The 14543-nt window shown below is 43.1% G+C and overlaps 1 protein-coding gene across 4 annotated transcripts in view; it reads left to right on the top strand.

Moving 5' to 3' along the window:
• The first annotated feature begins 5758 nt into the window (after positions 1 to 5758).
• LOC101738279 (collagen alpha-1(XVIII) chain) overlaps positions 5759 to 14543 on the top strand; it is a 106873-nt gene continuing 98088 nt past the window's right edge. For 2 of the 4 annotated variants that reach the window (XM_021352393.3, XM_012696097.4), the window contains exon 1: positions 5767 to 5991. In XM_021352393.3, the coding sequence (XP_021208068.2) occupies positions 5978 to 5991 (14 nt within the window). In that variant the 5' untranslated portion in view covers positions 5767 to 5977. Of the gene's footprint in view, positions 5992 to 14543 lie in introns of all 4 variants that reach the window. The other 2 variants (XM_062671260.1, XM_062671261.1) reach the window with 2 other exon arrangements.

Here is a 14543-nt window from a genome sequence, read left to right as displayed (position 1 = left end):
TTTAATTGAACAACGTTTTTACTACTCTAAGGGACAAGCCAAAGCTTCAGTCACCGCACCGGTACAAGGTCCACACTCTATTTTGAGTAATATCGATATTACGTCGTTACCACGAAGTCGTCGTGGCCTAAAGGATAAGATGTCCGGTGCATTGGTATGTAGCGATGCAAATGGTGTTCGAATCCCGCAGGCGGGTACCAATTTTTCTAATGAAATACGAACTTGTCAAATGTTCACGATTGACTTCCATGGTGAAGGAATAACATCGTGTAATAAAAATCAAACCCGCAAAATTATAATTTGCGTAATCACTGGTGTTAGGACCTCTTGGGAGTCCGCACGGGTAGGTACCACCACCTCGCCTATTTCCGCCGAGAAGCAGTAATGCATTTCGGTTCGAAGGGTGGAGCCGTTGTAACTATACTGAGACCTTAGAACTTATATGTCAAGATGGGTGGCGCATTTACGTTGTAGATGTCTATGGGCTCCAGTAACCACTTAACATCAGGTGAGCTATGAGCTCGTCCATCTATCCAAGCAATAAAAAAATAAACTGGTGATAGAACCTCTTGTGAGTCCGCACGGGTAGGTACCACCGCCCTGTCTATTTCTGCAGTGAAGCAGTAATGCGTTTCGGTTTGAAGGGCAGCCGTTGTAACTATACTGAGACCTTAGAAATTGTATCTCAAGGCGAGTGGCGGGCATTTACGTTGTAGATGTCTTTGGGCTCCAGTAACCACTTAACACCGGGTGGTCTGTGAGTTCGTCCACACATCTAAGCAATAAAAAAAGAAAAATAACTGCGAATGAGGAACACCCGATTTTATGACATGATGACTATAAAAAAATCAAAACTATGTTTTTCTCGTTTAATTAAGATGTTAAATGAGTCAAGGTAGTCCATCTATTTATTTAATGTTAACAAATTTAAAATGTTAATTAATTTTAAATAGTTTTACGATTTCAATCGATGCAGGAAACAGAACTTGGTTTTAAATTGATTTTTTTTTGTTTCCCTTATTTTTCCTCAATTGTTTCTGTGTATATTATTGTTTTTGATAAATAAATATGTATAGTAATTAAATTATTTAAATTGCATTATTTGTCGGGTTGTATTTCTATGCAAAAGTACTAATGAAGCAGATTTATTTTTATGGTAAGTTGCAGATTGTACTCTTTGGAGTTTAGATGTTTTATTTATATATTTATTTATTTATTTATTTATTACACTTCATGTAAAATTTACATTGGCGGACTTAATGCCTAAGGCATTCTCTACCAGTCAACCAAAGGTAGTGCAGAGTAAAGTGTTGGTCTCTGGTTTTAACACTTCACCCTATCTAAGTATGTGGACAAGTAAGATTTTTCAACAAGTTATCATATAGGTAAAGGCGCTTCATAGGATGCAGGATAAATCTATTAACAATTCTATCATATGGCGATTATTTGGCGCTTATATTCAATCGAGATATGGCTTACTTGATTTAAGTTGATTGAAAATTTTTACTATAGCGACACTTAAGCATTACGTCAACGATACGCACGCAATTATTGCATTACGGTACGCCAATTGTCCGGCCTGTCTACATGTGAATCGTCTTAGGCAATAAACGGTGTTATCATTGGTATTATTATTAATATTTTATTATTGACGTCACAATAGCGGTATTTATTTTTCCTACCTATTTTAGTAGCTTTAAGGGGTTATTCTAGATTCACCGAACTAAAAGGTAAGCTCACGAGGTTCAAACCGGGAGTGTTGCTAACACTGGCCCAAGCAAGAGCAGCGCTTAGCAGAATCTACCACCGGATCAGAAACGCGACCCTCTGAGAAGATCCGGCGACTCAGTGGGCTGTGTCTATGGGCTAATTTCCTCGTCGAGCTCTTCGTCGCAAGCGACGAGTTCCGCGAGGACGGTGACCGGTGCTTGAGGTACCTAAAAGCACCGTTAGTGGATCGGGAGGATCCGAAATGACGTGCTTAGGGCGACGTCGACTTTACCATTCGGTTTACCATTCGGTCCAACGGATCGGGTATGGCCCGGTAACAACCTCTATAGAAGTGACCCAAAATGAACTTACCATTATTGTCTGTGAGACAGACTTTTTATTTCGGATACCAAATTTTAATTAATTAGTTTGTATAATGCTATTAAATTCTATACGCTTGAAAATGCTCTTGATTGGTGGACTAGCACACGGTCCAACTGACATGAAGCTTATACCGGATCTTATACTACACAGGCCTTAATTTTACCAATATTATTTCACGGTTATGCTAAAATTGATGATTGTACTAGTAGCTACGAAGGCTTTTCAAGGACACGACCTTCAGCAGTGAAGTATCCGACTAAGAAAAGATGCCACAATTCCGTGGATATTTTAAATATTATTTAAATATTTACACTATTTATTTACACTAACAATCACGCCACGTTAACTGGTCCCGTGATAAGTTCGTAAAGAACTTGTGTTACAGGTACCAGATAACGGAAATAAATGTAAGATTTTTATTATACACATACATATATTTAATATACATCCATAACCCTGGAAAAGACATTTATATTTATCATACAAATATCTTCCCTTGGCGGGATTCGAACCCGCGATCCCCTTGTGTAGTGACCATGTCACTTACCACTACACCAGACGGCCGTTTAAATGATGTAATGAGACTATAGCACCAGCTGTGGGATCACAAACTTTTCTAGTTTTTTTTATTACTTAGATGGGTGGACGAGCTCACAGCCCACCTGGTGTTAAGTGGTTACTGGAGCCTATAGACATCTACGACGTAAATGCGCAACCCACCTTGAGATATAAGTTCTAAGGTCTCAAGTATAGTTACAACGGCTGCCCCACCCTTCAAACCGAAACGCATATATATGCCAATTATATCGTATAAAATACGAGACAGATGACCTACAACAGTCACTTAATAATCACTAGGTCGCAAAACACACAAAACTAATTATGTAACAGGAAATTAATCACGACTTCTGATACGATCCAACGAACGTTCGACCGAATCCATTTTTATTATAAGTTAGGCGAAATCACGCAATAAGAATATAAGTTAGGTTATAACCTTTAACCTTATAACCTTTTTACTGGTGGTAGGGCCACTTGTGAGTCCGCGCGGATAGGTACCACCGCCCTGCCTATTTCTGCCGTGAAGCAGTAATGTCGGTTTGATGGGTAGAGCAGCCGTTATTGTAACTATACTTGAGACCTTAGAACTTATATCTCAAGGTGGGTGGCGCATCTACGTTGTAGATGTCTATGAGCTCCAATAACCACTTAACACCAGGTGGGCTGTGAGCTCGTCCACCCATCTAAGCATTAAAAAAACTTTTTTTAATTGGACGTAATATTTGGGTTTTCTTGACGAAACCCTTGTCTAGCATATTTCGTCTATCAATCTTGAACTCGCCCCGACAAATTAGAAGTATTTCAAGCCTAACTTTACGAATTCTAATTCGCGAACTAAACGCTTGGTAATGAAAAGAAAATTATCCAGCCCACTAATAGAGTCTCCGCTCAGTTAATTGTGAACAATAAATCTCGTTCATGCCGCGAAGTCCACTAATGATCCGACCGATGTTATGCAAACTCATTTACATACTCGGTGCTTTCTTTAAGATTTTTTTTAATTACGGTACGATTTCCTTTCTTTTTAGGGAGCAACTCCTCTGCTCATCTGTGATAACAACCTAATACTTTAAGTACTTTTTTGAATTTTTTTTCTTTCAATATAATTATTGGCTTCTTACAATGCCGTCCATTAACGGTGCTTTTAGGCACCACAAGCACCGGTCACCGTCCTCGTCGAACCCGTCGCTTGCGACGAAGGGCTCGACGAGCGAACTAACCCATAGACACAGCCCACTGAGTTTCTCGCCGGATCTTCTCAGTGGGTCGCGTTTCCGATCCGGTGGTAGATTCTGCGAAGCACTGCTCTTGCTAGGGTCAGTGTTATCAACTCTCCGGTTGAGTCTCCCCGCGAGCTCACCTACTAACGTTAGGGCGAATCTGAAATAGCCTCTCAAGGCTATCAGCATAGGCAGGGAAAAAAAAAAAAAAACAATGCCATCGTTACCAGTGTCGAATTTATAAGTCGTTCATTGTTGTAATTGAAAAAAAAAGTGTGTGTGTCCGCTCCGACGCACGACTGGAGTTTACTGGATATAAAAAATTAAACGAAACAATACGAGAAATAGTTCTATATTACGACAACACGATACACTACAGATTATTAACAAATTAACGAGACACAAAACAAACGACTAACAAATATATGAAAATACAATAATGAGAGAAACGCGCGATCAGTACGAGGCTTTGTGGCGGACTGCCGGCGCAGCAGCCCGGCGTCACCTGCGATAACGCGGCCGCGCGTTGGCTCCTGATTGGCGCGCGCACGCATCACGCAATCAGGAGCCAATCAGGCGCATAACGCATTTCGTGTGACATGCTAGTACGATTTTGGTCCCCATAATTTTCATACCCCGGGCCTATATATGTAAATCGATTCTAAAGGAGTAAACTCCAAAAAATAGAGCGAAATTACGATGAAGTTAATTTATTAGAAATTGTAATTAATTATAATGAAATAATGTTCTAGTCCCAGTAAAATGGTGGACATTTACCTATTGAGAATTCCGTGGAATTTTTTGGTACAATCTGAAGAATCACGTGATTATTCTTGACACACGGACGTGCCCTTATACAGATACTAAGCGGATAATAAGTCACAATTAATACACCTTTAAACCTGAAGAAATACTAAATTACCAAAACCAAACAATTCAAATTGTCTGCTCATCGCGCTCCCGATCATTCTTGATCCTGCGGACAGAATGGAAAGCAGTCGACGTCGCCCAAAACACGTCATTTCGGATCCTCCCGATCCACTAACGGTGCTTTTAGGTACCTCAAGCACCGGTCATCGTTCTCGTCGAAACCGTCGCTTGCGACGAAGGGCTCGATGAGCAAATGAACCCACAGACACAGCTCACTGAATTTTTCGCCGGATCTTCTCAGTGGGTCGCGTTTCCGATCCGGTGGTAGATTCTACGAAGCACGGCTCTTGCTAGGGTTCGTGTTAACAACGTCATCAGGTTTGAGCCCCGTGAGCTCACCTACTAGTTAAGGTTACGCTGAAATAGCCTCTCAAGGCTATAGGTAGGAAAAAAAAACAAAAAAAAAGTGTGTGTGTCCGCTCCGACGCACGACTGGAGTTTACTGGATATAAAAAATTAAACGAAACAATGCGAGAAATAGTTCTATATTACGACAACACGATACACTACAGATTATTAACAAATTAACGAGACACAAAACAAACGACTAACAAATATATGAAAATACAATAATGAGAGAAACGCGCGATCAGTAAGAGGCTTTGTGGCGGACTGCCGGCGCATGTCCCTCAAAATGCCACGATTTTGGTCCCCATAATTTTCATACCCCGGGCCTATATATGTAAATCGATTCTAAAGGAGTAAACTCCAAAAGTTCCCGACAAAAAACCATATAAAACAATTATTTCCTATTTCCAATTATTTCCTACCCGAAAGAAAGAGAAAACAATTTAAAAAATCACAAAAAAAAGAACTAAACAACCGATGACATGATAGCACAGCTATAAATAAAAGCGCGCGAAAGAATAACAAGCGCCACAGAAAAAAAATCTTTAAAAAACGTGTGAGCAATAACGTGTCGCGCGTAATTAATTAGATCTCTAGTTAGCATCAAGCCAGAATTCGCAGTTCGCCAGTTGAAATCACGCTCTCGTTAGTAACACATGCGCCGGCGCCTCGCGTGCCCAGAAGCGAAACTTCGATACAATAAAAAAATATTTGCTGAGCGATAATGTGATAAATATGAGTGTACTGATTGAACGTTTTTGGTGCTGTGGTTTTGAATAATTGTATTTAGCGTGGTGTGTAGATTTTGAATTCGGAACGGCAGTATGGCGGGAATTTTGTAAGTTTTTTTTTCCATATTTGAATAGTACATAGTAGTGGTAATGTTTTTCTTTTCTTAATTCAATTTAGATAATATTTCTTAAATGATTCTATTTCGACTAAGGAGTTATGCAAATGTGTTGTTACCTACCAAACTGGTCTATAATGTAAACACATAAGAGTTCTTTTTTATTTTTATTATTTACCTTTTTCGAACATATTCTACTTAAATCAGCAGATTTGACACAGCCTTTTGTAATAATGATTGCCGTCTGGTTCATAAAATTCATAAAATAAACGGACCTCAATTTAATCATATCTTAAATCTTTTGTTCGATAATCAGCCTCTATCTAATTTTTAGTACTACTAATTAATTACCAACCTACAGATAATATACTGAAAAGTTTAGACTCAAAAGTAAAATTTTCAGCCAAGCCACAAACGTTAACTTCCTCAAAATGTCAGATTACGCAGCTATATTATGCAGTTTCAATTATTTTAACTATAAATAATATAATAAATTCGGGAGATCTGGATGGGTAGTTGTATCACTATAGTGGCGTAACAAATGTATGGTTTACATGAGTGGACGAGCTCATAACCCATCGGGAATTCCCTCTTGAAATATATTTTTTCCTACCTATTCTAGTGACCTCGAAGGGTCATACTAGATTCACGTGGTGTGTAGGTGAGTTCACAATGCTCTAACCTATTGAAATTAGTAACACTAGCCCTAGCAACAGCAATGCATTGCAGAATCTACCACCGGATCGCAAACGCGACCCACGGAGAAGATCCGATGAAAAACTCAGTGGGCTGTGTCTGTCGGTAAAACATGAGTTCTAGATCTCTGCTTTTATAGTACAATGGTGCACCTCCCTTGAAACTGAAACGCATTACTGCTTCACGGTAGAAATAGGCAGTGTTGGCTCAGAGGGCTCAAAGGACTCCCTACCACAAGAAAAAGTATTAGAGGGTCGTGTAAGCCATTGGATTAATTTTAGATAATTATGTCTAAATGAATAATTTAATGTTAATCATTTATTTAATCGTTACAACTTAAGGTATAACAAGGTAAGATAGTTTTAAATTAATAATTTTGTGCAGCGACCGGCGCATGCGCGTTATTCAAATTTTTTCGAAACTCACTGACTGCATTTTTACGAATCCCGCGCAGGTGTCGGTCGCGCGGCGTTGGTCGACACTTTTGGGTTCCGCTTAGCGTGCGAGGATTTTTTATTATATTTCGGTTCCGCACGTTACAATAAATAATAACTTATACATGACGTCTGTTTGATGTACAATCAATTCATTCAACTAATAATTTGAAAATAAGTTTTGTTTTTTATAAAGTATTTTAATTTTTGAATCAATAACTTAAATTATATTTAAATATTTACAGTATTACGGCATAAAGATAAGATGTAATGAAAAACAAATGTCAAGTATATAAATCGGACTACAAAATTCTTTTAATATGCTTTTTTTTACAAAGAATTTTAACCATCCATTCCACCTTTGATTGTTGATAAAACTGTAATATAACAATCATCGTAGAGATTACATTGAAAATACTGAAAATAAACTTTTAAATGTACGAAACAGCCTCCTGTGTGGTCAGTAATGAAATCTGTATTTTTTTATATATATTTTTATTGCTTATATGGGTGGACGAGCTCACAGCCCACCTGGTGTTAAGTGGTTACTGGAGCCCATAGACATCCACAACGCAAATGCGCCACCCACCTTGAGATTTAAGTTCTAAGGTCTCAGTATAGTTACAATGGCTGCCCCGCCCTTCAAACCCAAACGCATTACTGCTTTACGGCAGAAATAGGCAGGGTGGTGGTACCTACCCGCGCGGACTCACAAGAGGTCCTACCACCAGTAAATGGTATGAAAGGAATAAAACAAATAAATATTACGTCGGTTCGTCGGCAAATGCTATAAGGAATTTTAGAGATGTTTCCGTATAATAAATAATATTAACACGTTTTAGTTACCTTGATAGGTATTTATGATGGTTTGCATGTAACGAAATATTTGACCGTCATTTTTACCGACTTTAAAGACGTCTGATTAATTTGAAAAATTTCGCACGCATCAAGGACAAGGATATTAAAATAATTTCAGGACGTCTGACTGACTACTATCAACAAGATAAAAAAATATGAAATTAACAATTGTTATTTCGGTAATCTATTTGAATGGAAAAGCTAAAAACGTGCTATTTCGGTTTTTTAAAGTATGTAAATTTAATAATTAACGTTTACCAACGAAGTAAGTAATCGATCATAAGCTTTCTATGTCAGACAAGTAGTTGAAACAGACAGCCGTCTGGTATTTACCGGTTATTCATCTTTCGCCTATAACATATTCATATATAACAATAATATTTTTTTATTGATATATCCTAAACAATATACTAAAACTAAGTCCAGGCTCTCGCGTTAATAAATAACTGTGCTAAGGAAGCTAGTCTTTTCCCAACAATGTTGTGGTATGAATTCAATAAATAAAAAAAAATAAAAAAATCATTGTTAAAAGTAGATTTTATTATCATTTCATTATTTACATTTTAGTTTACATGGTATTTTATTATTAACAAAAAGTCAAATCAAAATAATTTAACATAACTCAACCCACACAGTAGAACAGATCTTCCAATGCGCTTGAAGGAGGCACAGTTCCCATACTGGCTACGTCGCCTCGTTGGACAGCCAGACTCACTCTCTGTGCAAAGTACCAGCCAGCCTTAGCATTATGTGTAACCTCCTTCAATCGTTTGGAGATTTCTGTTAAAAATTTGTTTGCTTCAGGGCCCCAAGGGCCCATCGTCTCAACCGCGAAAGGCAAATTATTTATTTAATTTATTAAAATTATTTATTATTTACAATTTTTTTTTATTTATATAATAAATTTTTTTTCATAGTTAGAATTTAAGAAAGAACCGAAGAAAATACAATAATAAAACTATCGTTTTTGTTTTTAAATAGCTCAATTCGTCAAATTTATTGAATCTTAAAAAAAAAAACAAAATAAATACATTATCATTAACATATTTATTAAATCTGCAATAAATTCGTTAATGATAATCGATTCAAATTTGAATTATCTTTGAATAAAAATTAAGATTTATTGAATCTTTATATTAACGAATTCATTGAAGATTGAATAAATTCGTTTTTGTTAATTAATTAATTTTGTTTTTCCTTTTCCAGTAAGCGTTTAGTTCACTTGCGTGAACTTGACACATATTCTTGCCATTCCGATAGAGGCACCCGTCACGTGCGGACGTGCTCATCGTCCACTCGATCGCCCGGTCTTTGTTCGCCCGGCTTTTGTTAGCCCGGCCATTGTTCGCGCGGCCTGTGTTTGTGGTACATCTGCCGACTAAGTGCTCTTTCTGGAAGTTTTTATTTGTTTTGTTTCCTTTTGTTGTTTCTGTGTTCGTGGTACATCTGCCGACAAAGTGGTTTCCTGCAAGTATTTATTTGTTTTGTTTCTTTTCGTAATTTCTGTTTTGTTGTGCTTTTTCTTTGTCCTGTAGTAATCGCGCCGCATTGCCACCTGTGTTCAATAGAACCGCTCAGGTCCGAGAAGTTGGGGCCTCGCCGCAAGGCGAGTGTTTTCAAGACCCGGGGCCGCCCCACCTGGGTACTCAGCGATCATGGACGCTGTATTCGCGGAATTCCTCCGACTTCGCCACCCACAGCTCGCCTCGGAGTTTTTGGCCTTCAAGGCCAATCACACTGCGAGCCCTCTCGAGGACTCCGCCGCGCTCGCTGCTCCTGCGTCGCCTGTACCTGCGTGCAGAGCTTCTGCATTGAGCACCGCAGCCTCTGTCGTGCCTGCCGCTCCCGTGTCGCCTATACTGGCGAGAAAAGCTGCTGCGTCGTCCGCCGTGACCATCGTTTCAGCTGAGCGATCATCCGCGGCCTCCGTCGCGCCCTCTAAAACACCTACACTTGCTCGTAGGTCGCCTGCACCCGCCTCCTCGTGCTCCGACTCTGACTCGGACATGGAGGTCGACCTCGCCCCCGTCTCATCGACGGATGGATTCACCCTGGTACAGAAGGGTAAGAAGCGTGCCGCGGAGTCTCGAGCTCCCGCGGCCGCTAAAATTAGCAAAGCCGTGAACGCGTCGCGCCCCCGCCCTCAGACTCCCGTTGCGCCCCCAGCCCGTGCCACTCCGTCGCCGCGTCCGGTGGCACAAAATAAAACCCAGACCCCTCCCCCGGTTATCCTTCAGGAGAAGGCAGCTTGGGATCGAGTTTGCCTGGCCCTTAAGGCCAAAAATATAAATTTCACGAATGCCCGTAACCTCGCGAACGGCATTCAAATTAAGGTTCAAACACCCGACGACCATAGGGCCCTCTCTTCTTACCTCCGTAAGGAGCGTATAAGTTTCCATACGTATACGCTCCAGGAGGAGCGCGAACTCCGCGTTGTAATACGCGGAATCCCTAAAGAGTTAGATGTAGAGCTCGTAAAAGCCGACCTGTTAGAACAAGGCCTACCAGTGAATTCTGTGCACCGTATGCACACCGGTCGCGGTAGGGAGCCATATAATATGGTTCTAGTCGCTCTCCAGCCTACCCCCGAGGGTAAGAAAATCTTTAACACACAGACCGTCTGTAGGCTCTCTGGTATCGCTGTCGAAGCCCCCCATAAAAAAGGCACTCCTAGCCAGTGCCATAACTGTCAATTGTACGGGCACTCTTCCCGTAACTGTCACGCGCGCCCCCGATGTGTTAAGTGTTTGGGCGATCACGCCACGGCCCTCTGCGCTCGCGACCAAAAAACCGCGACGGAACCGCCTAGCTGCGTCCTGTGTCGAACACAGGGTCACCCCGCGAATTACCGTGGTTGCCCCCGAGCCCCTAAAATAAATCGCCGCGTCGCCCGCCAAAACCGCCTCCGAGCTTCCGGCCCAGACATCAAAGCCTCGGCACCCTCTGCGTCGCAGGCTAAGCCAGCGTTCGTTCCGGCGGCGGTGCCCAGTGTCTCGGCCTGGGCAAAACCGCTGCCGTACACGAACACGGCTACAACTCCCTCCTCCGCGATTCGTCCCGCCCCCGCGACTCGTCCCTCTCCCGCGACTTGCCCTCCGACCGCGTCCGACAATCTCGCTTTAGCGATCGACTTCTTTCAGTCGATCAACTTTGAGCGCGTTAACGCTTTGGGCGACGCCATTCGCGCTGCCTCCACTGCACAACACTTTATCGCCGTTGTGCAGGAATACGCCGACGTATACGCGTCATTAAATACGTACGTCCTCCCCTCACTCCGCCGGTAATCAATGGCGTATATAAGTAGAATAAAGCCCCTATCCGTAACGATAGGATTTTTTAACGCTTACGGTCTCGCAAATCAACGTGATCAGGTTTCTGACTTTTTGCGTGACCACCAAATTGATATCTTTTTAGTGCAGGAGACCCTACTTAAGCCCGCGCGCCGTGACCCTAAAATCGCGAACTATAACATGGTCAGGAACGACAGGCTCTCTGCCCGTGGTGGTGGTACCGTCATTTACTATAGAAGAGCCCTGCATTGCGTCCCGCTCGATCCTCCCGCGCTCGCTAATATCGAAGCATCAGTGTGCCGAATCTCACTGACGGGACACGCGCCGATCGTTATCGCGTCCGTTTATCTTCCACCGGATAAGATCGTTCTAAGCAGTGATATCGAGGCGCTGCTCGGTATGGGGAGCTCTGTCATTCTGGCGGGCGACCTAAATTGTAAACACATCAGGTGGAACTCACACACCACAACCCCGAATGGCAGGCGGCTTGACGCGTTAGTCGATGATCTCGCCTTCGATATCGTCGCTCCGCTAACCCCGACTCACTACCCGCTAAATATCGCGCATCGCCCGGATATACTCGACATAGCGTTATTAAAAAACGTAACTCTGCGCTTACACTCGATCGAAGTAGTTTCAGAGTTAGATTCAGACCACCGTCCCGTCGTTATGAAGCTCGGTCGCGCTCCCGATTCCGTTCCCGTCACGAGGACTGTGGTGGATTGGCACACGCTGGGCATCAGCCTGGCTGAATCTGATCCACCATCGCTTCCGTTTAGTCCGGACTCTATCCCGTCTCCTCAGGATACCGCTGAAGCCATAGACATCGTAACGTCACACATCACCTCGACATTAGATAGATCATCGAAGCAAGTTGTAGCGGAGGACTTCCTTCACCGCTTCAAATTGCCCGACGATATTAGGGAACTCCTTAGAGCTAAGAACGCCTCGATCCGTGCGTACGATAGGTATCCTACCGCGGAAAATCGTATTCGAATGCGTGCCCTACAACGCGACGTAAAGTCTCGCATCACCGAAGTCCGAGATGCCAGATGGTCTGATTTCTTAGAAGGACTCGCGCCCTCTCAAAGGTCTTACTACCGCTTAGCTCGTACTCTCAAATCGGATACGGTAGTAACTATGCCCCCCCTCGTAGGCCCCTCAGGCCGACTCGCGGCGTTCGATGATGACGAAAAAGCAGAGCTGCTGTCCGATACATTGCAAACCCAGTGCACGCCCAGCACTCAATCCGTGGACCCTGTTCATGTAGAATTAGTAGACAGTGAGGTAGAACGCAGAGCCTCCTTGCCACCCTCTGATGCGTTACCACCCGTCACCCCGATGGAAGTTAAAGACTTGATCAAAGACCTACGTCCTCGCAAGGCTCCCGGTTCCGACGGTATATCCAACCGCGTTATTAAACTTCTACCCGTCCAACTCATCGTGATGTTGGCATCTATTTTCAATGCCGCTATGGCGAACTGTATCTTTCCCGCGGTGTGGAAAGAAGCGGACGTTATCGGCATACATAAACCCGGTAAACCAAAAAATCATCCGACGAGCTACCGCCCGATTAGCCTCCTCATGTCTCTAGGCAAACTGTATGAGCGTCTGCTCTACAAACGCCTCAGAGACTTCGTCTCATCCAAGGGCATTCTTATCGATGAACAATTCGGATTCCGTACAAATCACTCATGTGTTCAACAGGTGCACCGCCTCACGGAGCACATTCTTGTGGGGCTTAATCGACCAAAACCGTTATACACGGGAGCTCTCTTCTTCGACGTCGCAAAAGCGTTCGACAAAGTCTGGCACAATGGTTTGATTTTCAAACTATTCAACATGGGCGTGCCGGATAGTCTCGTGCTCATCATACGGGACTTCTTGTCGAACCGCTCTTTTCGATATCGAGTCGAGGGAACCCGCTCCTCCCCACGACCTCTCACAGCTGGAGTCCCGCAAGGCTCTGTCCTCTCACCCCTCCTATTTAGCTTATTCGTCAACGATATTCCCCGGTCGCCGCCGACCCATTTAGCTTTATTCGCCGACGACACGACTGTTTACTATTCTAGTAGAAATAAGTCCCTAATCGCGAAGAAGCTTCAGAGCGCAGCCCTAGCCCTAGGACAGTGGTTCCGAAAATGGCGCATAGACATCAACCCAGCGAAAAGTACTGCGGTGCTATTTCAGAGGGGAAGCTCCACACGGATTTCCTCCCGGATTAGGAGGAGGAATCTCACACCCCCGATTACTCTCTTTAGACAACCCATACCCTGGGCCAGGAAGGTCAAGTACCTGGGCGTTACCCTGGATGCATCGATGACATTCCGCCCGCATATAAAATCAGTCCGTGACCGTGCCGCGTTTATTCTCGGTAGACTCTACCCCATGATCTGTAAGCGGAGTAAAATGTCCCTTCGGAACAAGGTGACACTTTACAAAACTTGCATAAGGCCCGTCATGACTTACGCGAGTGTGGTGTTCGCTCACGCGGCCCGCACACACATAGACACCCTCCAATCCCTACAATCCCGCTTTTGCAGGTTAGCTGTCGGGGCTCCGTGGTTCGTGAGGAACGTTGACCTACACGACGACCTGGGCCTCGAATCAATTCGGAAATACATGAAGTCAGCGTCGGAACGATACTTCGATAAGGCTATGCGTCATGATAATCGCCTTATCGTTGCCGCCGCTGACTACTCCCCGAATCCTGATCATGCAGGAGCCAGTCACCGTCGACGCCCTAGACACGTCCTTACGGATCCATCAGATCCAATAACCTTTGCATTAGATGCCTTCAGCTCTAATACTAGGGGCAGGCTTAGGGACCCCGGTAACCGTACTCGTCGAACTCGACAAAGAGGTCGACGTGCAACCTAACCCATGCATCAGCCCGCTGAGTTTCTCGCCGGATCTTCTCAGCGGGTCGTGATTCCGATCCGGTAGTAGATTCATTCGCGAAACAATTGCTCTTGAGTTGTTAGGTCTCCTTCGGAGGCGCTCGGGCAGTTGTTAGCAAATCCCACCCCTCTTGGCTGAGCCTTTGCTCGCCCACCTGTCCTGGTGAAACTGGAAAGGCCTTCGGGCCACCAGTAAACTTTCAATCATAAAAAAAAAAAAAAAAAAAAAAAAAACATATTCTTGGAACAATTAATATATTCATTATTAATCTTTACGTCATTTTGCCATTAGCCGATTCAGTTTTACGGTTCGAAATTAATTAAAACACCATAAATACAGTCTGACGGAACGAATATAATTTACC

This window comes from Bombyx mori, chromosome 11 (assembly GCF_030269925.1).
Source record: "Bombyx mori chromosome 11, ASM3026992v2".
Classification (NCBI taxonomy): domain Eukaryota; kingdom Metazoa; phylum Arthropoda; class Insecta; order Lepidoptera; family Bombycidae; genus Bombyx; species Bombyx mori.
Note: the sequence above shows the minus strand (reverse complement) of the source record. Positions and strands in the feature narration are given on the sequence as shown.